A 26,318-nucleotide genomic window follows, 5' to 3' on the forward strand; every position below is an offset into this window, starting at 1 on the left:
TTTGATTTCTGCTAGAATCTTGGTTCCTTTGATTACTCTTTTGAGCCATATTTTTGACAAATATGGAAACTTTCATTAAACAGCCTTTTTTTTTCAAGAGGTAATTTATGACAAAAATAATAAGTCTATCATTGCATCCTGTATTGATAAGTAGGGCTACAAGTTTACAACTGTTTATATCCACAGATTAATAGAAGACAACATACATTTTATGATTTATTTCATTAAATATGTTACAAATGATGCAAATTCTTCATCAAATGTTCATTACTTAAGTATGAACAAACCTTTAAAGACTTCATATCAAATTAATGAATATTTTACATTCTTAACAAGATGTATGATTATCAAAGTTCTTTCTATTTCTCTAAAAAGTTGTTTACAATGAATGTCATGATAACAAATGATACATGTTTGTGTGATATCATTAACAGATAATTTTAAAATGTAATAAAGTAAGTTATGCTCTAAAACTCAGATCAGTAACAATATAAATGTTCACTCATTACACTTGATATAATGAATAAAGTAAAAGACATCTTGTAAAATATCAATACTCTAAAAGCTTCAAGATAAAGAAATAATCCACTACCCATTCTATATATTGGTTATTCCTCTTCAGACTGAATTCACTATCCCATGGTTTATTTTAATATGTACAAGCAATTGTATAGGGTTTGTAAGTCTCATTCTTATTTCATTTCCCTGTAAAAGGTACTGAAATCCAAAGACCATATGCATTAGATTTTTAACTTCCAGGATTTTGAAACACTGCATTGCAATGCAAAATCTTCAACTTATTTCTTTACACTTTTAAAATGTAGAACTAGATATTAGTCATTTTTATCAGTATTTTTAAACTGACAGATGTTTTGCATATGATACTTAATTCAACACTGTGTAAATGACAAATTTCCATACACTTGAATGGTTTTGTTTGTTTGTTTGTTGGGGTTTAACATCCGAGCAGCAATATTTCAGCTATATTCAGACAATGAACATGAAATGAAAAAAAAGGATGGGTCACAAGGATAATAGGGTCGACAAATTTTGATTGCCACTGGAAAAAGGGGGATGGGTAAGGTTGGGCAATTTAGCCTCCTGTGGCGGAGTGCAAAGGTTCCTACTCCTATCGAATACCACAGCAGGGTTCTTTAACGTGCGAGGAACGTGGTATCTTTCCCAACACGGCGCACCACTATGGTTTGCGGTCAGGTTTTCCATATTATAGCCTGACAACCCCAGCATGTAACACGCCAGGGGTACCCCATTCCACCACCTGGGGCACACATCCCAGTTGCTCCGTGGGCAGAGCGCCTAGCCCCCGGCTAGGTTTCTGAGCACTATGTAGTCGCCTTTTACGACAAGCTTAGCGCTGCTGTAGGCCTATTCTTTTAACACCCGGACCTGCACGGGGCCACTTAAATGGTAGATAGGTACACATTCTCATGAAACCATAGAGTCACATGACAAGCGTTACAAACCTTATTTCCTTATAAAACTAACCTGTGTAATTTGTAAGTTATAAATTCAACTCAAACACTACCTATTGTTTTTTCTTGTATAAGGTTTACAACTGTACTGGCAGAAAACTGAATAAAGGAAGCAATACTTAAAATAGTTAATAGCAGCAGTCAAATAATAGATAATAAACAACCTTGGCTTATATTTTGGAATCTGAAAAAAAAAATACTGCAAGATAAAACTTATCATTTTAATAAGTTATACCTTACGTAAAAAGGCAGACATAAAATAACATCTGTCAAATGAATTACAGAATATACATGACAATAAAACTTTACTGTCAAAACAATGATGGTATGCTAACAGTATCCTTTATGAATCTCTCATCAAAAATTATTCTCACAGAAACAATCCACCCCTTCATTAAAAGTCACATTCATGCATAAAAAAACATTTATCACCTTGTGAAAGAGATTCTGATGCTCTTGCTTACAATATAATCACAATAATGTAATGTCGCTCTCCATTTTCACAATGAAACTTTTACATCCATCTCTTAAACATTTCTTTCAATTGATATAACTATTAATCACTGTCATCGTCCTCTTCATCATCATCATCATCATCATCACTTTCTATATCATCATCATCATCATCTTCATCATCATCACTTTCTAAATCATCATCATCATCATCATCATCATCATCATCACCATCACTGTCAACTACTTTTTGATCCAATTTTGACTTTTTGGCATCTGCAATTGCTTTAAAAACAGATACATATTTTACCAATAAAATATTAGCTCACAATAACTAAGACTGTATGTCAATTTGTGTATCTTAAATGACAGAGAAGGATTTATAATACTGGTACTTGAAATAAAGAGTAGTGGAATTGGTGCATGATATGTCTGTCCCCATTTACATTGTCTGTATACTTAATATAATTATATCAAGTCCCATAACTTGGAAATATAAAGTCAGAAATTTATCAAAATCAAAAGGAATAAAGAAGTTTCACTGTAACTGCTGGAAGCATTTTTGAGTTATATACTGTGTTACCCAAGATTTTAGTCTATTGATTTGAGTATACATTTTTTCATGAAACCGAAGAGATTGCCTGTGATCTCACATATTTAAGATCATGCTTCATATGATGGAGGCAGAATATTTTTCATTAGCTCTATGTATAGAAGACTTGAAACTGTCATTTATTTTAATAAGCTAAGAATTCCATCAGAAGTACTATCATTCTTCTGTTTTGTCAGTAAATGGAATTCAAAACAGAACTTTGACAAATACCTTTCAAGCATGTAGTTGTTTTAGGTCTGCATATTGAAAGCAAGGTTTCACAAAAAAAAATAAAAATTGAAAAATAACCCTCAGCCATAATGAAAAAAATCAAGATTCTCATCCTGCCTGACTGGAGTTTTTATGCCCGCCCCTATTTTTTTTAATTTTTTAATTTCAGATGTCTTGTCTGGACTTGGTTTATAATAATCTTTATTTTGTAACTTCCAGTTTCTTAGAAAAATGATTCCAAATTGAAGAAAACTGGTATTGGTTAAGCAGTATACACTTTGATAGAGCTGTTTCTATACATTCCTGCTGGTAAAATCAATTGCCAAGCACAAATAGATTATGATAACAACAACACTAGGTTTCCAGCACAAGTGACAGGTGCTGTAAAAATTTTTTTAAACAATAAAATAAAATTCGCCCCCCCCCCGCCCTTATCTATCTATCTATCTACATTACATACCTTTCACTTCGTCCATTTGTTTACGTTTTTGTGCTTCTTTCTTTTCTTTTAATGCCTCTACCCCGGCTTTCTTTGAAGTAGCATAATAAACAAGCAGTTTATTACCATCTAATACATAACTCTGCATCTTTTCATATGCATCCTTGGCAGGTCCTTCTGATGTATAATGAACAAAAGCATACCTGTAAAGACAAAACAAGAAATCTGTGAGTGATGGGTCACTTGTGATACCCTACTATCTATTATGATAGAAGGAAAATAAACAAAAGTCCTAGGTAAGCAGGAAAATGATGTCAAATTTTATATAAGATAGTTACACAATTTACATTTTTACATTCACTAAGATTTATCTTTATTCATAATTTAATAAAACTTTATGACAGCTAAATATGGATAACTATTTTGTTTTGTTAAAGACACAAAACTAGTACAGATCCTTACTCAGTATTACAGGTAAACTTCCTGTCAGACTGAAATTGGGCTTTTAGTGCTAAAAAGGTCAAATGTTAAATTTGTATTGATTACCATTATGAGGACTATTAAGTATTGTAAGTAGAACTTGGTTTTATCCAAAAAAATTTATAGCTGACAACAATTATCTTTATCTAGAAAACCAAGACACAAAACTCCATGGCTATACACATGTATGGTGTCACCCATCTCATACCAAATAGTACACAATATACTGAATGGCAAGATAAATACATGATGAGGAAGTTCAGAAATTTAGACTAAAAGAGTTAAAGCTATTAGAATCCTAATAGCCTCATTATAAAAATCTTTTATGAAACATTTCAAATATACTAAAGATCTTCAGTTCTAAAGCACATGTAATGTTGATCTGACTGCATAAAGGTATTTAAACCAATGAACTACTGCCAATCTACATATTAATATAGCATCACTGCTTGACCTCAGCTGGCATATGTTACCATTAAGGCTCAAAAGTGATGCAACAATGAATAATAACATTTTGGACCCACAATTATTTTCTTAATTTCATAATTTCTTAAGAATTATCTTCCATTATGTTTTAGCATTGGAAATACTAGCCTGACCACAGTTTACTTTTAGGCAAGACTACCTAAAACTTGGGGAAAATTAAATATATATAAAGCAAAAAGAGATTTTGTCTACTATTTAGAATTGAAAGTAGTTACTAAGTTGTGTATTATCAAGAAAAATGTTAATGAATAATATTACAATAAAGTCTGACGACAAAAATCTTTTTTCCAGAAAACCACAAGATCAAACTCCACAGATGCACACATTTATGGTGTCACTTGTCTCGTACCAATGGTACATACAATACTGCATGGCAAGAAAATTATGAACCACACTGTAGCTGAGGAAGTTGAGAAATTTCGACTTAAAGAGTTAAAACCTATGTAAAACAACAGCATAATTCCTGAAAAGTTATTGAATATGGAATAAAGAAGAAAGAAATTCAATCAGAATTCAGAAAAACTGAATTCATTATAGCAAGAGAAATTAGACTTCCTATTAATAAAAAAAGGTAACAAAGTCTCCACATTAATGCTACCATTATCAAGAAATCTAGACAAGCGCATGGGGAAGATTTTTTTTCAAACTCAATCTTCATTTTCAAATATCAAATTAAATCCATACAAGTGAAAACTGGTTACAATGATGTATTAAGAGACTCTGTCAGTATGTAATGTGAATGTGGTTATACATTGTAAAAAAATTAGCACAATATAACTTGTCAATACACATGTTAATTTGGCACCACTGCTTGACCTAAAATGTCATACCGGACATTCAAGCTCAAAAGCGATGCAAAACAACCCCAAAGGCCTAAACACATATTAATAGGATAAATTTTGTTTAATTCCATACCCAAAAAGATTTCCATCCTTTCTCTTAGGCACATCCACTCTGCTTGCTGTTTTGAAAACTTTTTTCAGTTGATCTTCCTTGGTACCAATTTTAAACCCAGAAACGTAAAGTTTCAATGGATTGGTCTTAGCTGGAAAAGAAAAAAGTGTAAAAATTTTGTGCTTTTTCAATTGATACTTTTTGCTAAGTAAAAGAATATCTGTTTTGATTGTGCTACAATAGCTAGGCCATTTCCGAATAAGACAAAAATTCTCCTTCAGAAATGCATGGTTTAAATTATTTCTCCACTTGAGATGGTAAAATTTAAGATTTTCAACATGCAAGTATTAGTGAGCATGTTAAAATCTTGATTTTACCATAGGGAATGAATAAATAATTTAAAAAAGATTAGGCTGTCATAATCAGTTTCTCCCATGATATCTATAGGAAACTAACAGTGTAAAATGACGGAAATTTAATCACAACCTAGTGGTCAAAAAGTCACACATATTTTTAATCACTATTGACAATGAGAGAAAAAATTGTATATGTATCAAATTAAAAAAAAAGTTTATACAGTTTGGATAAAATCAAATGTATTATAAGTACCTTGGAATTTAGTATCTTTATTTGCTGGTCTTGAGGCCTTTTCTCCGGCATAATCTACATTGATAACTCTGTCACCAATCTTTTTCCCTTTCAGTAAATGATAATTCTTCTCTGCAATTTTTTCACTAGCAAATTCAACAAATGCAAACCTGAAAAAAAAAAAACATAACATATGAAGAAAAAAATGCCTTTAACTTTAAAGTGACAATGATTTCCATTTCTTGTTGGAATTAAAAAAAAAATTAAAAAAAATTAAGATTCCTTATGAAACATTTTAAATATACTGACAATTTTCTTCAGTGTTAAATTACATTTAATGTTGATATGACTGCACTAAGGTATTTAAACCAATGAACTACTGCCAATCTACATATTAATATAGCATCACTGCTTGACCTCAGCTAGCATGTGTTACCATTAAGGCTCAAAAGTGATGCAAAGATGTTGTTGTTATGTAAATATCAACATTTAGGACTAATTATTATTTTCTTTCTTTTAAAATCTCTTAAAATTATGTAAAATCATGTACTAAGAGCCTGAACATTGTTAAGTTTAAGGCAGGGCTGGCTATAACTTGGGTAAATTCAAATATATAATAAACATGTATATACCACATAAATGGAAATTTTTACAGAATTATTTTGCAGTTATCTAAAGACCACAAATATTAAAATTGTAAAATATAAATTCCTTTTATTATGACTAGAGACCTATGACGAATTTCTAGTACTAGTAAACAGAAATTGGTCTGATGAATCAATTATAACAAGCATTCTAACAGTATTGCTGATGCAATACTTGTCCCCTTTCGGCCTTTGAACTCACTGCCTTTATGAGATTTTCTTCATATATGTGAACTAACAATGGATGGTGTTATTTTTTAACAATCAAGAGAAAATAACTCTAGAACAGCAAAAGCAAATTCCATCAAAATCAAACCTGAGCTTCATTTTACAGTAGATAATAACATTTTTGCATTACAAAAAGCTGCATAAAGACATTCTCTTTCTATCACCTGGGAAGTTGAAAAATACTTCATTATTATGAATTAAAGGGCAAATAACTCTAGAATGACAGCAGCAATTTGCATCATAATGATGAAACATAAAAGTTTATGTAATTTTCTATGTCAAAGGGCCATAAGTTCCATATAAACCATTTTGCCGCAATAATATTTAAATTTAATTTGTAACTTGTCATGATAAGACTAGCTAACAAATATGAAATCAATTGGATGAGGGATTACAAAGAAAAGTCTGGAAAACATAAAATTTTATGAAATTTTCTATGTCCAAGGGACACAACTTCTGTAAAAATCATTCAACCACAATATCATTCGAAGTCAACTTGTAACTTGTCATGATATGACTATATACCAAATATGAAATCAATTGGATGAGGCATTAAAAAAAAAAGTCAAGAAAACATAAAATTTCATGCAATTTTCTATGTCCAAGGGCCATAACTTCCATAAAAATCATTCAACCATACGGTCATTTGAACTTAACTTGTAACTTGTCATGATAAGACTATATCCCAAATATGAAATCAATTGGATGAAGCATTACAAGAAAAAGTCCGAAAAACTTAAAATTTCATGAAATTTTCTATGTCCAAGGGCCATAACTTCAGTAAAATCGTTCAACCATAATGTCATTCGAACTTAACTTGTAACTTGTCATGATAAGACTATATACCAAACATGAAATCAATTGGATGAGGCATTACAAAAAAAAAGTCCGGAAAACCAAGTGTGACTGATGGACTGACAGACTGAGTGCAAACCTAAGTCCCCTTCGGCATTTGCCGAAAGGGGACAATAACAACTGGTAATTAATAAAAGAATAGTATAACCTGGTATAAAAAGTTGTTACCTTTTAATCTAGGTACAATAAGTTCACACTTTAAATTGATTTTAGTTTGCACCATGTGGGAATATGTTACACCATATCGGAAGGGAACATAACTCTGGAATGCTTGATCCGATAATGCTTAACTAGCAAAGAATTTTGTAAACATCACTTCTAGAGTATATTTATATATTCTAATAGTTATAAAATTTTGTATTAAGTTTTGGATAAAGCCCTGAAAAATGATTATGTATAACATTGACATATCCATTCGTAAATGGATAGCAGCACAGATTACTATGAAAGTACTATTTTTCGTGGGGTACCAATATTCGTGGTTTTCGTGGGAAGGCCAAACCATGGAATTTGGTTCTCATCGAAAAGTATAATCAATAAACAATTCCGTGAATCTGTAAAACATAAGGGAGTCACTATGATCTTATGAAATTCATTGTAGATAAACATTTGAAAAATTCTTACGTAAGTCAAAGTCCGAAATATATAGTAGTTTTAAACTGTAATAACCAAGTAAAACATAACTTGCTTAAGGTGCTGCAAAAATTAAATTCAGTGAAAATAAAATACACATATTTTGACAACAAGCCACAAAAAATTTGGTTCCGTAAAAATTACCTGTTATATGGTAACAAAAAGAGTAAAATTTGATTTCAGGTTCCAAATAAAATTATACAAGTCAGTTTTTAAGCTAGGATATAAAAAAGATGGGCCAGGCAGAGGGCACTTCAGCTCATCATGTGCTAGACATACTGCAGACTGTAAGATTTTTCAAATTGTATAAATACACCTAGTATAATGGCACTTGATGGAAAAAAAAGAAGCAATTTGTAATGTTTATTTCATAAAGGGATGACTTTGGTGACAGTGTTAAAACAAAATTACACCTGAGTGCTTTGAAAGGGACAAAAGGCCACTCAGACAGGAAAGAGGGCACAAGTCTTTGAGGGTTGGGCATGGGACCCCTCATTTATATCTCGTGAAGACATTGCATGTATGACCTGAAATCTTATTAGTATTGAAGCAAAATCTTTCTAATGTAACCTAATTAGTATATTTTAACCACTTACGCGCTCTGTGAACCTTTGCCTCTGTATGCTGCCCTAACTCTGACACTCTGGATATCTTTTGAAAGACCTTTCACATTATCTTCTACCTTAGGGTTATAACTGAGGTTACCAATAAATAATGTTCTCTTATCTACTTCATCTAAAAATAATAGAAGATAAAATATTAATGTAAAGCATCACATTTCTCATATAAAGCAAAAATTGAAATATCTAATAGTTCATTTCATAACTGTGCATAGATCAATCAGTGAAATAAAGACTTTCGATGCCACTTGCTATCATAACAGACTTTGAAATTTTATATTTTTACCAAACTCATCTTTATCCTGCAATCATTGCATTTATATACAAGTACCAGGTGCCAAATATAACTTTGATGTATTTTGTATACATGTACGTGTATGACAGTATTTTAAGCTCAAGCCCATACTTATCCCAGATAACTATGAAACTGCGAAATACTCATACATTTGGTGTACTACAACACTAAAAGAACTCTGAGGCACAACAGGGAAAAATTGTAATTAAATAAATGTCCACTGATGTTTAAGAACAATTTTTATCGATTTTTCATTATAGAATAAAAACAATATCAGGTTATCGCTGAAAGATACAGCCTGTATGTGAACTTGGTATGGGCATTTAAAATGCTTGATGAAGCCTTGCATTTTGCACTGTCACTAATCCTCATATACCTACAGGCTTTATTTTTTCAACAACAGCCTTATGCTTTAATCTGTATCAAGCTTTCTGATTGGTTCGTTCTCTCCGAGCAAACCAAGTTATTATGTATAACTTGTTTTGGTACTGTGTTTTCATTAACATTGATTGGTCCACACTCTGAATTTCAAATAATCCCAAACCAAATAACATTTGATAACAAATAAATTCTTAATATTTTGATTTAAATCCATCAGAATTGTTTTTAATTTCTGAACAGGTTATATAGAATAAAAAAGTTTGGTCCAGTTATCACTTTTTATAAACTGCAGCAAACCTTGTTATGTCATTCAACCTGTCCAAAAACTAGAAACATTCCTTAAATATTGAACATGTATATTCACATTTCCAACATCTGTTTCATAATTTCTCCTAAAATCTCATACAATAATTCTCTAAAGAAAAAATATTTTACAATTTATTACCAGTACTTTAAAATCAGTCCATTTTTGGCTTTTAGATGAAAAAATATTTTGATTAACATTATATGTATTTATTTTTAGAAATTTCTGAGGTTCACCTTACATGTATAAATTAAGCTGTTTATGTGTGAAAAATGTTTAATTTCGGAAGTGTTCCATAGAACATGTTTACTAAAAATGTCTGAACTAATACATCCCTGGTATCGGAATATAGTCTATTTTCAAGCATCAACCAATTTAAAGTTGATTTGACCACCTAAGATGTGCCTCAGTCAATCAGTAAACGCCAACTATGATGAGGATATCATTTATATACTAAAAAATTATATTCTACTTTTAACTTTTTATTTTTTCCTTTATTACTGTCTTTAAAGAATCCTATGAATATGCCTTATATTATGTCATACCTCTTCGCTGCAGATTTTCATTTCTGTAAACATCTGAAAAAACAGGCAAACATTATTTCATAATATATTCTGATGGAATTTAATTTGTTTAAGTTGTAAGTTGTTGACTGCTGGATTTAAAATTGTGTGATTAGTTACTGAAAATGTAATTTTTAAAATGAATTCTAACTACTGAAAATGTAATTTTTAAAATGAATTCTAACTAGGCACATACCAGTAAGAATTAAGTCACATTTTTTACCTTAAGTTCATGACATGCAAGTAATATGAAAAACATAGATGCCAATCCTTCTGATTTGATTGAGTTACACACAAGATTGAAGCTATTCTCTCAAAATTTCAATTACCCATTGGGTCATCAAATCTCCCCATTTTTGACAGTTTCACCTGAATTGACACGATTTTAAGTCTAAGTTTGTTCTGCATTTAAGAATCACCAGCATTGTTCTGAAATCTCAGATGTTTTCACATTATTATGAAAACTCAATATTTTGTTTTCAGAGTAATTGTGATTTGCCCAAGCTGAGTTCAAAGCCCATATATAGCCTAAGCCAGAGTACAGAGTTAGACTAAATGGAGCAGTTTTCAGATCAGAATGTGATATTGACACTAATATTGAAGTATTTTGGAGGGACATTGAGAAATGTAGTTGACATCTATTCCAATTGTTTAAAAAAAATGATTTAAGTTCAAAGCAAATAATGCACCATACTGGTTCTTCTAAATAGCAATGCAGACTGTGAATGGGCCTTAAGTATTGTCAAGAAAATTAATACTGAGTTTAGAACTAAGCTTAACAATCAAACAATATGTTCCTTACTTGCTTATAAATTGAACCAGACATGTACTAATTGCTATGAGTACAAACCACCTAATATTGTTCTTAAAGCAACAAAAGGCGCCACAATGAATAACGACAAAAACCTTTTCATGGATAATAAATGTAGTATTTGTTGGTTTATTGTATATGTTGGCAAGTATGGTTTGAGAAAGGTGTCACCCATTATGACCCACTTTTTTATTTTAAAAAGCTGGTCATCACCCACTTTTCATCTAGTAGAGGTAGGCAACTATGGAAAAATAACAATTAATATTTAATGTATTAGTTTAGAAGCATTAAATGTGGGTTCACCTCAGAACTACCCATGAAAATACACATCTTTAGCCAACTTCTCAATAGTGCATATGCATCAACTCCCAGTAGTTGGGCCAGTATGTCCCTTTGGTGATATAAGAAGCACAGTAATGAAGAAGGTTGGGAATGTGAAGAAAAAACATTGACTGGTTATATGATAGTGATCTGTAGTGAAAGCAATCAGTAGGGAATATTTTGAATTTTGATAACTTACTTAATCATAATAAAGACTCATGGGAATAATTTGATCTTAGATGTAACTTACCACAAAACTTAAGGTTGTTCAAAAAATTAATTTAACCAACTAACAAATAAACAATTAACAATAAACAGAAATATTTTAGAAATACATACCATCCTTTCTTGCTGGTTGAGCTTTTGAGTTTTCCTGTTTAGTTTTTTCACTTTTCTTGGAATTATCTTTTGTTGCTGTTGCATCCTGTTTCTTTAAAATGCTTTGTTTTTCATTTTCTACTTTATTTTTATTGTCTTTGGAATTAACCTTATCTTTAACATCTTTAGTTTTGTTCTCCTTTAATTTATCACTAGGTTTAACCTTAGTCTGTCCAAGATTTTTTTTAGAATTAGCTTTCTGTAACAACAGTTTTTCTAGCTCATTTTCGTCTAAACTTTTATCATCATCATCATCGTCATCTTCATCGTCATCATCATCATCGTCATCATCTTCATCTAATTCATCTGAGTCTACATCATCTACATCACTATCATCTTCATCATCGTCATCATCATCATCATCATCCACTTTTGTTTCTTTCTTTTGAGATGGAGTCTGAGGTTTCCTTTCTGCTAATAAGTCAATTAAAGACTTTGTATAGATGAGTAATTATTGCATGTGAAATCAGCATTATTTTCACATCAGATCAGATAACAAGCAGTCTAGAATTTTTGAATCATTAGACTTCTAGTACTTGGCCATTAAAGCTTTCTTTTAATCAGTTCTAAGCGCTTGCTACTCTTTACACACAGAGCAAACCTAAATGACATCAAACTTTAACTAAAAATACTGTAAACAAACTAAAAGTTCCACTTTTCTAGCCTACATGACATAACAACAGATTTTAAAGTTTAATATTTATCAATAGGTAAGAGACTATGGTTTAGATTAATACTTTCACTATCTCAGGTCTTTTTATTTTCCTCTTTGTAATAAATACAAATAATTAACAAGTTCTGTACCCCATATAATACCTTTCAAAATGTACATGTAATTTCTGAACCATAACCGCTAAAATCAATAACAACAGTCCATTCTTGGTATTGAACCTAGTTGTAAAATTTTATCAACTAAAATTTAAGTTATAACACAAAAAAACAACTGCCTACAGACAACAACACATTTGTCAGCATGGCTAATCTTAAAATTTTGGAGTTGTATAATAAGTACTAAATGAATGAAACATAGAACTGATGCTAATAGCAGTGAAGAAAACTGAAACAAGGAATCACACTGAAGCATTTAATGAGTTACCTGCTTTGCCAGATGTAGCTGGTGTTGTAACTGGTTTCTTAGAAGAAAGTGGAGTTTTATTTACAGTTGGTGTCTGTTTATTTTTTCCTAAAACAGGTGTCTGATCAGATTTCTTGGCTACCTGTCCTTTTGGTGTTTTTGGAACAGGTTTCATTGCCTCCTCTTCCTCATCATCTTCACTGTCATCAGAATCATCATCCTCATCCTCATCCTCATCCTCATCCATTTCAAATCCACTTTCAGCATCATCATCATCAAAATCCAAACCTTCCATTTCATCATCATCATCATCATCATCATCATCATCACTTTCGTCATTACTATCATCATCTTCTACCTTGGCTGGTGATGTCTTCCCTTTTTTCCCTGAAAATTAAAGCAAGCTTTATGACAGCATTGCTGTGGCAATAGACTTGAATATATTACATAATTTAATTTGGTTTGTAATATATCATTTGATTGGTTTATTTTCTTCAGGCAAGCCAAGTTATTTTTTATTTAATTGGGTGTGGTACAATGGAGTCATTTGGTCTGCAGCATAGATGTTAAGATTCCCAGTATATCATGAAAAATTCAACAATCTCCCGTTTACATGCCTGTGTCAAAAGAGGAGTTAAGCAGAATTTGTGAAAACTTTTACACCTGTTAATTGAATTTTCAGCTTAAAATTATAACAAATACTGCAATTCTTGTTAAAACATGTTGTGAAATCAAAATTGATTAAATATCTTCTATCAACTTGACAAAATCAACTTCAAAACACACAAAAAACCAAGAACTCTGTAAGGCATTTAACTGAACAATTGGATCTCAACAGTTATTTACATGGTGAAGCGTATAATAAAAGGCAAAAAAAGATATTTTATGTTTTTTTTCCACACTGGAGGGTGCAGCCAAGAGGACATTTGGAAGCCAAAATATATCCCACAACATTGTATCAATTTTAACTTAACAAGAGGTTCCCAGGAGCCTGAATTGCCCACCTGGTTGAATTTTGAATCAGTTCTATGCAGGATACCCCAAGGAACATTTATACCAAGTTTGGTTCTAATCAGTCAAGTAGTTTCAGAGGAGAAGAGTTTTGTATAATTGTTAACGACGACAACGGACGCCAAGTAATGGCAATAGCTCACATGGCCTTTGGCCAGGTGACCTAAAAATGAGAAAATGCTGTCAAAATGAGGAGGTACACTGAGATGCCTATTCTAAATATTAATTGTTGTTCCTAATATAGAGTGTGGGGATCATGTTTGCCAGGTTCTCATTTTCACCACCCTTCTTTTTGGCTTATAATACTTTTTTTTTCTTCCAAATAAGGGCTGAACTGTACAACAGCACTGTTACTACTAACTGATGTGATTTTCTTTAAAATTTCTCAGTTTGATACAATATCACCTTGATTAAATGATGGAGAATCAGATAATAGTTTATTTAAAAATAATAAGCATGTCTTGTGACTTTAAGATCAGTTACATCCTTGATTACTCTTTTTCATCAAACTACAGAGTTGTGTTAAGAAATTACTTTTGTAAGATTCATCTGAAAAGTATTTTTCATGGATTTACTGTCAAAATAGCGGAGTTGGAAATAGTAGCCTGCCTGCCAGCCTGAGACTGGCTATTTTTTGGGAGAACTGGCTAATTTTAGAAAAAAATTATGTAGCCATATAGTAAATATATTGAAAAATTGTATTCAGGACTGGCTAGAATTTGATTGAGTTTCCTACCCTGAAAATAGAGCATTTTATTCAAAATGAAAAAGTAGTGAAAACGGGTTCCCCTAGCAAAGTTGAAACGCTTATATGCTTACGTCTTTGCACACATGTATTTCTAAATATCTATTATCTCTGAACAATCTAACTATTGAGTTATGTTTATCAGTTAGATAACTTCATTTAATTAGTAATAAATATAATTTCTCTTGAAGGAGTTTTCTCTTGAAGGTGTTTTCTCTTAAGAGGCGAAAATGATCTGCTGACTCTACTAAGTAATATTTGCATGACTTGTACATGTATTACTTGTAGTAGTAAACCATAATAGCTTAAATATACTTCCATATTAATTTTGTTCTACAAAAGGTAATTGAGAGAAATAACAACCTTATCTATTTGATTTTTCTATGTTGACGAGTTAGCATTTTGACATTTTTTTTTCACCTTGTCATCAGTTGATTTCAGGGCATATAAAATAAATAGATACATAGTAAGAGACTAATTGTGTAAACATTTTTGAAACTACATGTACTACTTTTATACAAGTTATAATGTAGCTTAAACAACTTTATAGCTTAATTTCCAGTGTCCAGACATCACAGTGATGTCACTAAGTTTTTAAGTAGCTGGCTAATTAGATAAAGTAGGCGGCGAACCCGCCCATAACGGCAGGGGGTCCGGAAGCTCTGGGGTAAATGGTGCAATATCCTGCATTCTAGGGCTCTCCTGGGCCATTGTACAGGACAATAAGATTACAATTTTTATACAAGTTTCTGTTAGTTAAGCTCATTACACGCTTGAACCATCAATCGATCCAATCTTGTTGAAAATTTTGTTTTGACAAAAATGGCACTTGTCATACCCAATGACCTTGCTAGTATTTTATCGAATTAAAATAAGATATTAAATATCATCGATAATATGATTGTTAATTTATATCTACCATTGTCACTGTCTGTCTTTTTGGCCTTAGCTGGCCCTGGTGACAAAAAACTACAGATAGATGATTGTCCCTGTGTCACAGGCTTTGACCTTTTACGGCCCGACATGTTGCTTTTTGCTGACCGGAAACGAAGTATTTTTAGTTCGGTAAAAATAAGTCTATATTTAGAAACAGGGAAAAAACGCGGACTATTTATTTTAGCAACCGAACAATGCATTAAAGTCACACCGATGCGTCATTCAAGTGCAATCTTTAATATTTGTGGATGAATATTGTCAGTATATTATATAAAGAGGGTCTTGAAGAATATTTCATGAATTTTATTTTTGTGGGGTACGAAAGTAGCCGGCGACGTTTGAAAGAGTAGCCGGCAATTTTTGCCGGCTGCCGGCTTCTAATGACATCCCTGGTACACAGTATGCTATTGTCACTATATAATGCCAAATCTACACCATGCTGTAATGATGAAATATGGAACATATATTGAATTGCTTTAATCAGCTTCACTTACCTTTACTGGCAGCAGGTGTCTCCTTTTGACCAGTTTTTGAAGTCTTTATTACAGATCCTGGAGTTTTCTCTACTTTTGGTGTTGCTTTAACTTTTCCTAGTGTCTGTGATGGTTTTGGTGTTTGTTTGTTTTTTCCAGTTAATGGAGTCTGGTCTTGTTTGGGAGTTTGTTTATTCTTTCCAGTTGCTGGAGTCTGACTTTGTTTAGGGGTTGGTTTGCTTTTCAGAGTTGCTGGAGTCTTTTTGTTATTCTGTCCATTTGGAGTCTTTAGTACTGGAGTTTTACCTTCTTGTGGAACTTTATGTTTTAAAACAACCTCTGCAAAAATTATACATTGGTTATCCAATAGATGTTAGACTGAGCATCCAAATACTAAGTACATTTAGCATGAAACTCAATGAACAAATCATTGAGACATATGCAGTGAAAGAAATTAGCATAGACCTACAGACCGAGTCTATGTAAAATCATGTAGGTCCATGATCATATTGCCTCAATTCCCTTTGAAATGTGCAGTACTGTCTACATAAAATTATGATGGGTCTATGTTGACCAAAAATTAAGTTTGTAACACTGCATATGGAGTACATGTAATAAGGTAAAGTAAAAAAGTTGACTAATGACACTTAAAAAAAAAAAAAAAATATTGGGGTCGAGAGAGGTTTGGTTGTACGCTGACAAGTTGATCTGGAAATCCCCTTGTTCATATTGATAACCTTTCAAATTTCACTAAAATGCAGAATGGTTTGTCAAAATTGTGCTTGGCATGCAAAATGCAAGATATTATTACCTGTAAGCAGGAAATACACCATTAAAAAGGGCACTACCAGGATTCATAATAGAATCAGCTACTAAACTAGGGCAAGTAAATGTTAAATTTAAACAAGTAAAGAAAATTGTGCATTTCAAATAAAAGATCAATCACAAATATATAGGTTTTCTTTTTGAAACTCTTTATAGTCTGTGTTTTCCACACTCTTAAACATCTTTTACTGTATTCTTGTTCACCACAAAACTTGACAAATTATGTAAAGGATGTTTGCAGCTCATATTCAGCCTTCAGACTCCTCTGGTTTTATCCATTTCATAGCATTAATATTTTTTGCCTAGTGACCCCCACTTTTTTTTTTAAAAGTTTCATTAAACATGTTCTAAAATATTATTTGAGAACTTGTTATGAAATCCTTGTTATTTTTTCCAGATTTTTTTATAGACAAAACATACTAAGACAAAAAGCTATGAAAAATCTTGAGAAATCCTTTATCACACCAAAATTTAAAATGCTAAAATCTCAAAATTAAGCACACTGACCTTTTCTACTCATATTGACCTAGCATGAATGGTTTTTTTTTTAAAGATTTCACAATCCTTTTAAGTTTTTGATATTTTACAAAGACATCCTTAAGTCAGAGAAAATTCTTAAATGTTTGTGATGTCATCAGTTTCAAAGAATTTGATTGGAGTTGCTATGGTAATCAAGGGAACCAAGATTCTGGTAGAAATCAAAAGAATGTAATCCAGCGACAAAACCAGATATGAAAAAAAAACAATCACAACAAAGGACATAAAATAACTAAAATAATATACGCAAAGCAACAAAAGTAAATGAACAAGTTGGACTCCACTAAAAACTGGGAGCATGAACCAGGTGCATCGGTAGGGTAGGCATCCTCTGCTTTTCTAGTAACACTAGCCAAGTTGCTCATATAATAGTCAAGTCCAGGGTAGTCCAAAGAGGAAAGGAATACCATGACATGTTGAACAAATCGGTTTTCAATGCTGCAGATGGATACTTAGTAACAATCCATGAGTTCATGATGACGACCATAAAACTTCTGTAGTGATTCAAAGGTTGAGAAGAACACACGTGCCATAGGCAATTGACACTTCAGTGCCGAAAATGGAGCATTGGAACACATTCAGCTGGGGCCCAAGTGCACCATATCAATACTGTGCCAATATCGGCAATCTAGTAAATTGCTTCTCTTTCATTTGTTGAACATATTTTCCATTATACAAATGTACTTAAAATAGCATTTTTGGAAATTCCTAACCAATCAAATCTGAGTACCTACGGTTGATTCTCGAACCTGGCGATTAAAAATTATGCTACATTCCGCATGACCAATCAAATTGCATTTTGGAATTATAGCTTGGTCAATTCTGACTCGCACTTTTTTACTTATTTTCACATGAATTTGGTGGTGTTACAGACATTCTGTTCTCCAAATAGATACGTTTGTGATGTATAACCACCCACAGTATTTTAAATCTCTGCCTTCATCAGAAATTTTGATATTTCAATACCCATTTCAAATATCTCGCAACTGGGGTTCAATAATTGATACCTGTATCAATGTGACAAATGACAGAAAGAGAAGCAATTTACTGATTGCTGATATTGACGCAATATTGATATGGCGCATGTGGGCCCCAGCTGAATGTGCTCCAATGTGTCATTTTTGGCACTAAAACGCCAATTGCATATGGCGTGTGGCCTGCCCAACCCCTGCCTTGAAGTCCTTAATCTTGAGGTCCTGCTACTCCTTTTATAATTGAAAATTTGGATGAAATATGTAAAGTATAGGAATATGAAACAATCAGTATATATTTGTCTTTGAAATACAGGAGAATTTTGTTCGTGACATTTTTGTTATGGAGGATGTTAGGTGGCAGAAATGATCATATTTTCTCATCTTAATCTTAAACACAAACTGGTTTAAAGAGTCTGTGGAAACCAATATCCAAAATGATGGCCACAAGTCTGCATAATGATGAGGAAGGTTCAGAAACAGGGGTGTCAAGATTTGTTTTGTAAATGAAGTATAGTAAAGTTAGAAGTAAAGAACAGAGTTTAGTTCAAATGTGATGAAATCCAAAAGGTTTTTGTACGAAAGAAAGAAGACGAACTGTAGAGACATCAAGATTCTTAGGTGATGTATAGTGGCCATGGTCATGACTCCTTATTCGTCTTGGATTTTTGTCAAAATTAACAACATTTTTGGACTTAAGTATTCTTAACTTTTGTGGCACTAAGGCCAGATCTACTTGTCATTAACAAGTTCAGTTGTCAACTTACATCACTATCAGCTAGATTGAATTACTTACCACTTTCATTGTCACTGTCATCTCCATTTTGAAAAAGATTGGTTGGTGTCATGGAAACCTGCAATAAAGTCATATTTGTTAAATTGAGTTGCTTTGGAAATTTGTGTTATGTATAAAGCATTGGACTATATATGCAGAGGGAAAACGTGTATTCATATTATCATTTTACATTCAACTTGTAATACAGATAAAAGGATAATATTTTTTATTCATAATCTATTATTAAAGGGTTCAGTTCAAACATTCGACCTTCTTTTTGCTTTTAAAGAGAAAGGGATAAGTACTGTATTCTTCTGTGCATTCCAAGTCCTTTAAACTTCGTTCCAGAAAGGGTATGTGCTCTATACACCAGTATAGCAGTATTTTAATCAATTACTGGCTTGCAAACTGAGGGAAATATTAAAAGAATACTTTTATTGATAAGATTAATGATGAAAGGATACACATCACAGGAAATTTACTGAATCCTTTCATTTCAATGTGGTTTCAGCTGGAGATTTTTCCACAATTTCAAATGCACATTTTACATGGAAACTGTTTTCGTCAATCTTCCTTGCAAATAAGGGGTGTGGGTTTACATGAATGTGCTGAAAACACATAAGAATATGGTATTCAAAGGTACTTGGTAAGTTATTGAAAGTTTTGAGTAAGGCCAAGAAAAGAAATGTCAGTTTAAGGCTACCATACTTATCCTAGCACATTTTATAGGTATTTTTTGCTATCATTTTTTAGTTCAGCACTATTAAAAGTAAAAAATCTTCCCAAAAGTGCATATATATAATATTTCTAAAAAACAAAATAGTTTTATCTGCCTAACCTATTTTTTCATCCAGTGTAATCTTAACAGACATATTTTTTTTCTTGGCCTATGAGTAAACTGGTATAATTTTGTACAAACCCCTCCATCACTACTTTCATCCTCACTTTCTTCATAGGCAGGTTTTTTCTTCGGAGGAGGTTCAGTACTTGGAGCAGTTTTTGACTTTTGTCTTGTTCGTTGTGCTACTGGTGGAGTCTTAAATGAATTAGAGATGCAGGTATATCAAAGGTGATAAAGTATTTAAATTATATGTTGCTGGGGTGTATTTGGGTAACTATTTTGCTGTACCTGTGTATAATGTTGTTAAGGGGCCAGCTGCAGCCTGTCCTGTGGAGTAAGTGTTTCCTTGTCTTTCAGTGAAGACCCACGGATGGCCTTATGCCGACATTTTTTTTAATACCAGTGGGGTTGTTGTCCAAGCGTAAATCAGATGAACCGCACAAATTTCTACAGGAAAATGATATTACAGTACTTAATAAATCCAACATTTCCCGAGGATTGGAGCATACATATAATACAACGCATTCGACACAAGACTACATTCTCATTTCACGCTCTATAACGGATTATATTAATGACTGTCTTGTGTTTGATAATTCAGAAACGTGTGTAGCTTCCGATCATAACCCAATAATATGTACATTACATGTGCCGATAGCCGTTGCAAATCATAGCGTAAACGGCAACAACAATATAACAGCTTGGAGTAAAGCCTCCATAGACAATCTGATAAACTACCAACTTATAATCAACGAACAATTGACCACTCATGAACAAAATCTATCTTTTGATTCGAAGGCAGATATAGAAAATGGTGTCACCTTGCTGAATGCTATACTCCATCAAGCAGAAAATAGTTGTATACCTAAATATAGTTACAAGTTATTTGAAACCTGACTGGACTATTGATGTAAAGACAGCCCACAAAGCGGCATCAACTAAAGGTAAGATTTGGATTGAAAATGGAAGACCATGTGGAACAGAACATTTGTGTTATATTGATTACAAAGAAGCTAGGCAAAATTTTACTAATGTCCAGATGAAAGCATATAATGACAATAAGGATAAGCAAAACCGTGATCTTGAAGAAGCGGCTGATTGTGATATAAAATCATTTTGGAAACTTTATCGCTCTAGGCAGTCGAGAAGCCTTCAATTGTGCAACAGTCTCTTAGTCCACGAAATTAAAATCCGAACCCCATACGGTATCGCCAATGCTTTCATGAACTTCTTTAGTGCAATAACAGATTCAAATGACGAATTCAGTACAATTGAGCACAGCTTCCCGGACACCGCAAATCAAGATCATATTTTGAATAAGGAGTTCTCAACAAGTGAAATAGATATGGCGATACAATCATTTAAGAAGAGAAAGGCATCGGGTGTTGACAATATACATTCCGAAAATATTCGTTATGGTGGTAAAGCCTTAATTGATGTATTAACTAATCTATTCAATAATATAAAAAGAGCCGCATACATTCCCACTCAATGGAAAACTGGTATTGTAATCCCTGTGTACAAGGAACACCCGGAAAATAAGGCTGATCCTAACAGTTATCGACCAATAACATTACTACCTGTGATATATAAACTTCTTGAAAGGATTCTGCTAAATCGAATTCTATATTGGATTGAAATATCTTCTATAGACTTTCCAAACGAACAACAACATGGTTTTAGGAAAAACGTAGGATGTTCCACAGCTTCATTCACACTGCACGAGACAATATACGAAAATATTGAACGTAAAAGTAAAGTCTATGTAGCCTTTTTAGACACGCAAAAGGTATTTGATACTATGTGGCATTCTGGATTACTCAACAAGTTGTATCAATTCAGGATTACGGGAGACATTCACAAGCTTATATATAATGCATACCAAAATATTTGTGGAACAGTGCTATTTGATGATGCAATGTCTTCAAACTTTAAGATTTGCCAAGGCGTATGCGAAGGAGTAGTACTGTCCACCTTCCTTTACCAATTTTATATTAATGAACTTTTAGACATACTTGAAGAACTGAATACTGGAGCCACGGTGAAGATGGTATATTCTGGCTCGCCGATGTTAGCTGACGATATTGCTTTAATAGCTACAGTTCCTCATAATCTGCAAGTCATGCTGAACTGTTGCTATGATTATTCGATGCATTGGAAATTCAAGTTTAATCCAGCTAAAAGTTCTATTTCAGTTTTTGGACATAAATTGTGTGTGGGCATGTTTGGACATTAGGATAATGTTATCGAAGTAATGGATACACAATGTCATTTAGGTAGTCATATTACTGATAAACTTGATAAAGCTCGTAATGCTCATCATTCCATTGTTGGATATGGACACAAACAACCAGATATAAACCAAGTGACTACTGTAAAACTTTACCGAAAAGTCGCCATACCAACAGTGTTATATGGCTGTGAAACATGGACTAACTTGCGTCAAATTGATATCACAAAAGTCAATAGTTTTCAGCATTATGCAGTCAAAATTATACAGAACTTTCGTAGACTTACCCGCTTGGATATGTGTAAAAGTTTACTAGGTATACATAAACTGGTAACTGAAATCGACAGGAGGAAACTCTTTTTTTCAAAACTTACAAACTTACCATATTTGTCAACTATTAAGATAATCTTTCTAAAACCACTCTACTCATTTGTGTATAAGCCTGACAGTCAAATTGGTTTCTTACTCAATGTATTCAAACTATTTGTCAAGTACAACCTAACATATGCATTTAACGACTATGTTTTCAAGTACACATTCCCGAGTAAAACCGTATGGAAGAACATTCTCAGCCATGCAATACATACCTTTGAAACTAGCGAATTGGAACCCCGAATGAACAATGATAATGAGTTTATAAGATTCAAAGAAATCCAAAACAAATATGTCCCTGGATCTGTTTGGAGTATTCCAAAGATGGCTTCTGAACTACGAGATTTATTCTATGTGTCAAAAATGATTACATGTCCACCTCAACAGCAACATAAACTTTGTGCGAAATGTGACAATTGGCACCAGGACACAATACAAGTATATCACAGTGTTATTGAATGTTCATACACGGAACCATTACGGAATGCGCTCTGGAACAAAGTAATTGACAATGACGTTAATCTGTTTGTTTATCTGGACACCCTTGAAAGTGAAATACTACTTCAAACAATGATGGGTAAAGTTCTCCCTAATGACAAATTTAGTGACTTCACAAAAGAGGAATTTTTGAGATTGTCATTTCAATTTCTAAGACTCATGAACATGTTATATCTTTCTGAGTGAATAATTTTAAAATGTCAGTTAGAATAAATTTATATTAAACTGTGATTATAATATATTTTTGACTTTTTCTCTATCTTTAACTTATTAATTAGTCATTCATCGGCATTCATTGATATATATATATATATATATATATATATATATATATATGTATATCCTAAAAGGCCTTTATGAACAGTATTTTCCCATGAACATTACATATATACTATCACGGCTATTCCCTTCATAACCTTACAGTCGTCATGGACATTTGCCTGAATGGTGAATGTACATAAATAATTATGTTAGTTGAAACTTGTCACTGACTCATCTTTTCAAAATGAATTTTTGTGTGTGTGTATGATCATAATGTTTTATATATATATTTGTTGTATACTTATACCATGTTTATTGAATGTAAATCTCTGTAAAGAGGAAATAAAGATTATGATGATGATGACAATTAATCCCTTTTATTCTGAATGAAGTAATCAGTCATCCAACAAATTAATTTCAGTGGGTGGTATCAATCAAACATAAATTATTGAGCTAATCAAAATTTACAGTGATCAACAGTAACTCTACCCTGCCATGTCATATGTGCAAGTTGTTAAATCCAAGGTTCTAGAAAATGAAAAAGAGACATGTATGAGTATAAGTACTCATATATATGTATATACAAATCTAACTTTAAATCTACATTTAAATTAAATTAACCAAAATAATGGACTAATTATGTCAATACTGCAACTGTTTGACTGAATATACAATATGTAAAAAGTTCAATAAAATGAAAAACCATGATCATTATGTAATATATGTTCTGTGAAAATTCTGAGAAATTTCATAGGATCAGACTGTAAATGCATGCAATACATCAATGTATGCTACATGCATCTGTAGCGCTGATGCACTTGTAAAACTGTACTATCAATATGTATTATTACATAGTGGCAATTTTCATATTGGCTTAGTTATAAGTCCTCATCTCTTCAAATTGGATCTACTGGTAAAACCAAACCAATATGACCAGTTTGATATGGCCAAACAAAAAAATATGTTTGATTGCTGTTCCCCTATCCAATGGTTTGAAGCTTGGGTCAGAAGGTAGAGAAAAAATTACATATTACTGAAACTTTTTAAGAGGAAGAAATGCAGAATTAAAAGTATAGGAGATGAGACATATGTAAGGTAATATTACAATATGGAAGTACGTCTCTGTATCTTAAATTCTTTGATGACTTGTTATATTATCCTTATTGTTTTGTTGTTTATGAAGTTATACAAAAAGTGTGTATCAGTTGTATCACTGATATGCTAATACATGTACTTGTACATTTTTCCATATCTTTTGTCCATGTCTGATATCATGTCACGAGAATTTGAAATTGAAATCAACTGACCTAATAGAATTATTTAATGTTAAACAAAACCAACAATGTCAGACTAGAAACATTTACTAGTGAATGTTGACAGTGTTACTGCTCGACCTATAATAACATCATGAGCACTAGGTCTCGGTCTCTAGTTATTGTTTCTATCTCTCAAAACATCAAAAATTAAATATTTCAATTTTTGATCAAAAACTTGAACCACTGTAATTGCCTCTTCAAAGTCCATTTTAAAATTTACTGAGAAAATATACACCTTTAGCTACATTTGTATTTGTCCAAGACAGACACTTTGATCAAGGGTCAAATCATTGGGATGTATTCAAACACATCTTTAAGATCTTTCCATGTGAATTTTGTCAGGAAATTATTAAGTACAAAACATTTTTTATGCTTAACTTTTAGGAGCACAGGGCCAGTGGGTCTGTACTTTCAATTTTTACAGGTCCCAAATGTAAATCTACAGGCCCAAAATTTTCAAGTAACTTTTAAAGCAATCTGAAATAAACCGTAGAAAGCTCATTTTCACATGTGGTCGCATCTGTTTCTTTTCTATAAATATCCATACTAATTTATCATTATTTCAAACGTGTATGTGATCGTACTTAATTACGACTGGTTCTCAGTTTGTAACATTCATTTCCACAACACATATATCCAGACATATGACCAGTTCATGTAGCGTAAACAAATTCTTGAACTTGGCACAAAGATGAAAATAAAATGTATTATACTTAGATAAAATAGTTTCTGGGCTTACTGAGAAGCTAAAGGAAAAAAGCAAAATCAACACCTAATTTGTCACACAGGCCTGGCAAACATGCGCTCATGGACAATTGAGAGGCCCGAGTTGTATTTTACACGCCTCGGGCATCGGACTACTGCCTAAATTCGAAGACTGCAAAAATGTATATTAACAAAAAATGGCACAATTTTTTAAGTGTTCCTGTATTTAATATTGATGGAAGAACTGAACATAAGGACTTAGCCTCATTGGGCCAAGCATCCATCTTAAAATCACATTTGATAAAACAAGTGGAGACAGCACTTCAAAAAAAAAAAGATCAATTACCACATTTCCTAACGTTTTTGCAACACAGATCGAGAAATGGCTAAAAGAACGTCAGCACCCTAATCTCCGCCCACAGAAAAAAAATAGCGTTAGAGATCTGGCAATAAAATAATCTCTGTTGGGCCCTTTAAATCGGGTTTTTCTGTGAACGGGAAACAAACATATTTTTAATTGAAGCCCAAGTGATATAATCCAAAGTTCAAAAGGTTGATTAAAAGTCAGTACATGAAAAACATTACAACACAAGCCCTAATGAGCTTTTAAAACTGACAAATATAACAGAATAATAATACACATAAGAAATAATTTTCATGCATGCACAGGCAGATCCAAGGCTTAGGCCTATCCCCTTTATGTCGAAAATTTTGGTATATTTAAAATATCACTGCTGAGAAATCACTAGAACAGGCCCCCTTTAAGACCAGCTAGTGCCTTCTTTCCGGAATTGCTGGATCCGCCACTTAAATTTTACACGTTACTCAGTCATGTACAAAATGCATTGACTATTGTATATACAACTACGTATAGAGACCACAATATAACACTTCTCAAGCATGTGGAGATAGTCTACAAAGAAGAACAAAGAAATTAGCTATGTTACCTTTGATTTGGCTTTACTTTTGAGCACCATGACTGAAAAAATCGCCGAATTGCTCGAAAACGTAACAGAGTGTTTTCTTGTGTGTTGAATAACACGTGTGTGCAGATCAAA

General features: G+C 32.5%; 1 protein-coding gene across 4 annotated transcripts; it reads right to left on the reverse strand.

Moving 5' to 3' along the window:
• Nucleotides 1-203: 203 nt before the first annotated feature.
• LOC148618817 (uncharacterized) lies at nt 204-26,308 on the reverse strand. Of its 4 annotated transcripts, none has more exons than XM_088578067.1 (12): nt 26,208-26,308; nt 19,957-20,073; nt 19,059-19,116; nt 15,951-16,268; nt 12,786-13,151; nt 11,651-12,100; nt 10,162-10,194; nt 8,613-8,751; nt 5,678-5,826; nt 5,090-5,219; nt 3,230-3,411; nt 204-2,231 (listed from the first exon to the last, which is right to left on the reverse strand). In XM_088578067.1, exons 1-12 carry the CDS (start codon nt 26,235-26,237, stop codon nt 2,050-2,052), a joined length of 2,154 nt encoding a protein of 717 aa, XP_088434193.1. In that variant the 5' UTR covers nt 26,238-26,308; the 3' UTR covers nt 204-2,049. The 4 variants fall into 4 exon arrangements, with proteins under 4 accessions (XP_088434193.1, XP_088434192.1, XP_088434194.1 ...); XM_088578066.1 differs by having other exon boundaries at nt 11,651-12,103; XM_088578068.1 differs by lacking the exon at nt 19,957-20,073 and having other exon boundaries at nt 11,651-12,103.
• Between the last annotated feature and the right edge of the window lie 10 nt (nt 26,309-26,318).

The sequence above is a fragment of the Perna viridis genome, chromosome 4 (genome assembly GCF_037379345.1).
Source record: "Perna viridis isolate PV_CMFRI_1.1 ecotype Kerala chromosome 4, ASM3737934v1, whole genome shotgun sequence".
In the NCBI taxonomy this organism is placed as follows: domain Eukaryota; kingdom Metazoa; phylum Mollusca; class Bivalvia; order Mytilida; family Mytilidae; genus Perna; species Perna viridis.

Coding starts and splice junctions, on each gene's coding strand:
- LOC148618817 (XM_088578066.1), bottom strand. CDS start 26,237: ATGGTGCTCAAAAGTAAAGCCAAATCAAAG. Junction 13,152..15,950: donor GACACCTGCTGCCAGTAAAG/GTAAGTGAAGCT, acceptor TTTAATTTTCAG/GGAAAAAAGGGAAGACATCA. Junction 5,220..5,677: donor TAAAGATACTAAATTCCAAG/GTACTTATAATA, acceptor TTTCTTTTCCAG/CTAAGACCAATCCATTGAAA.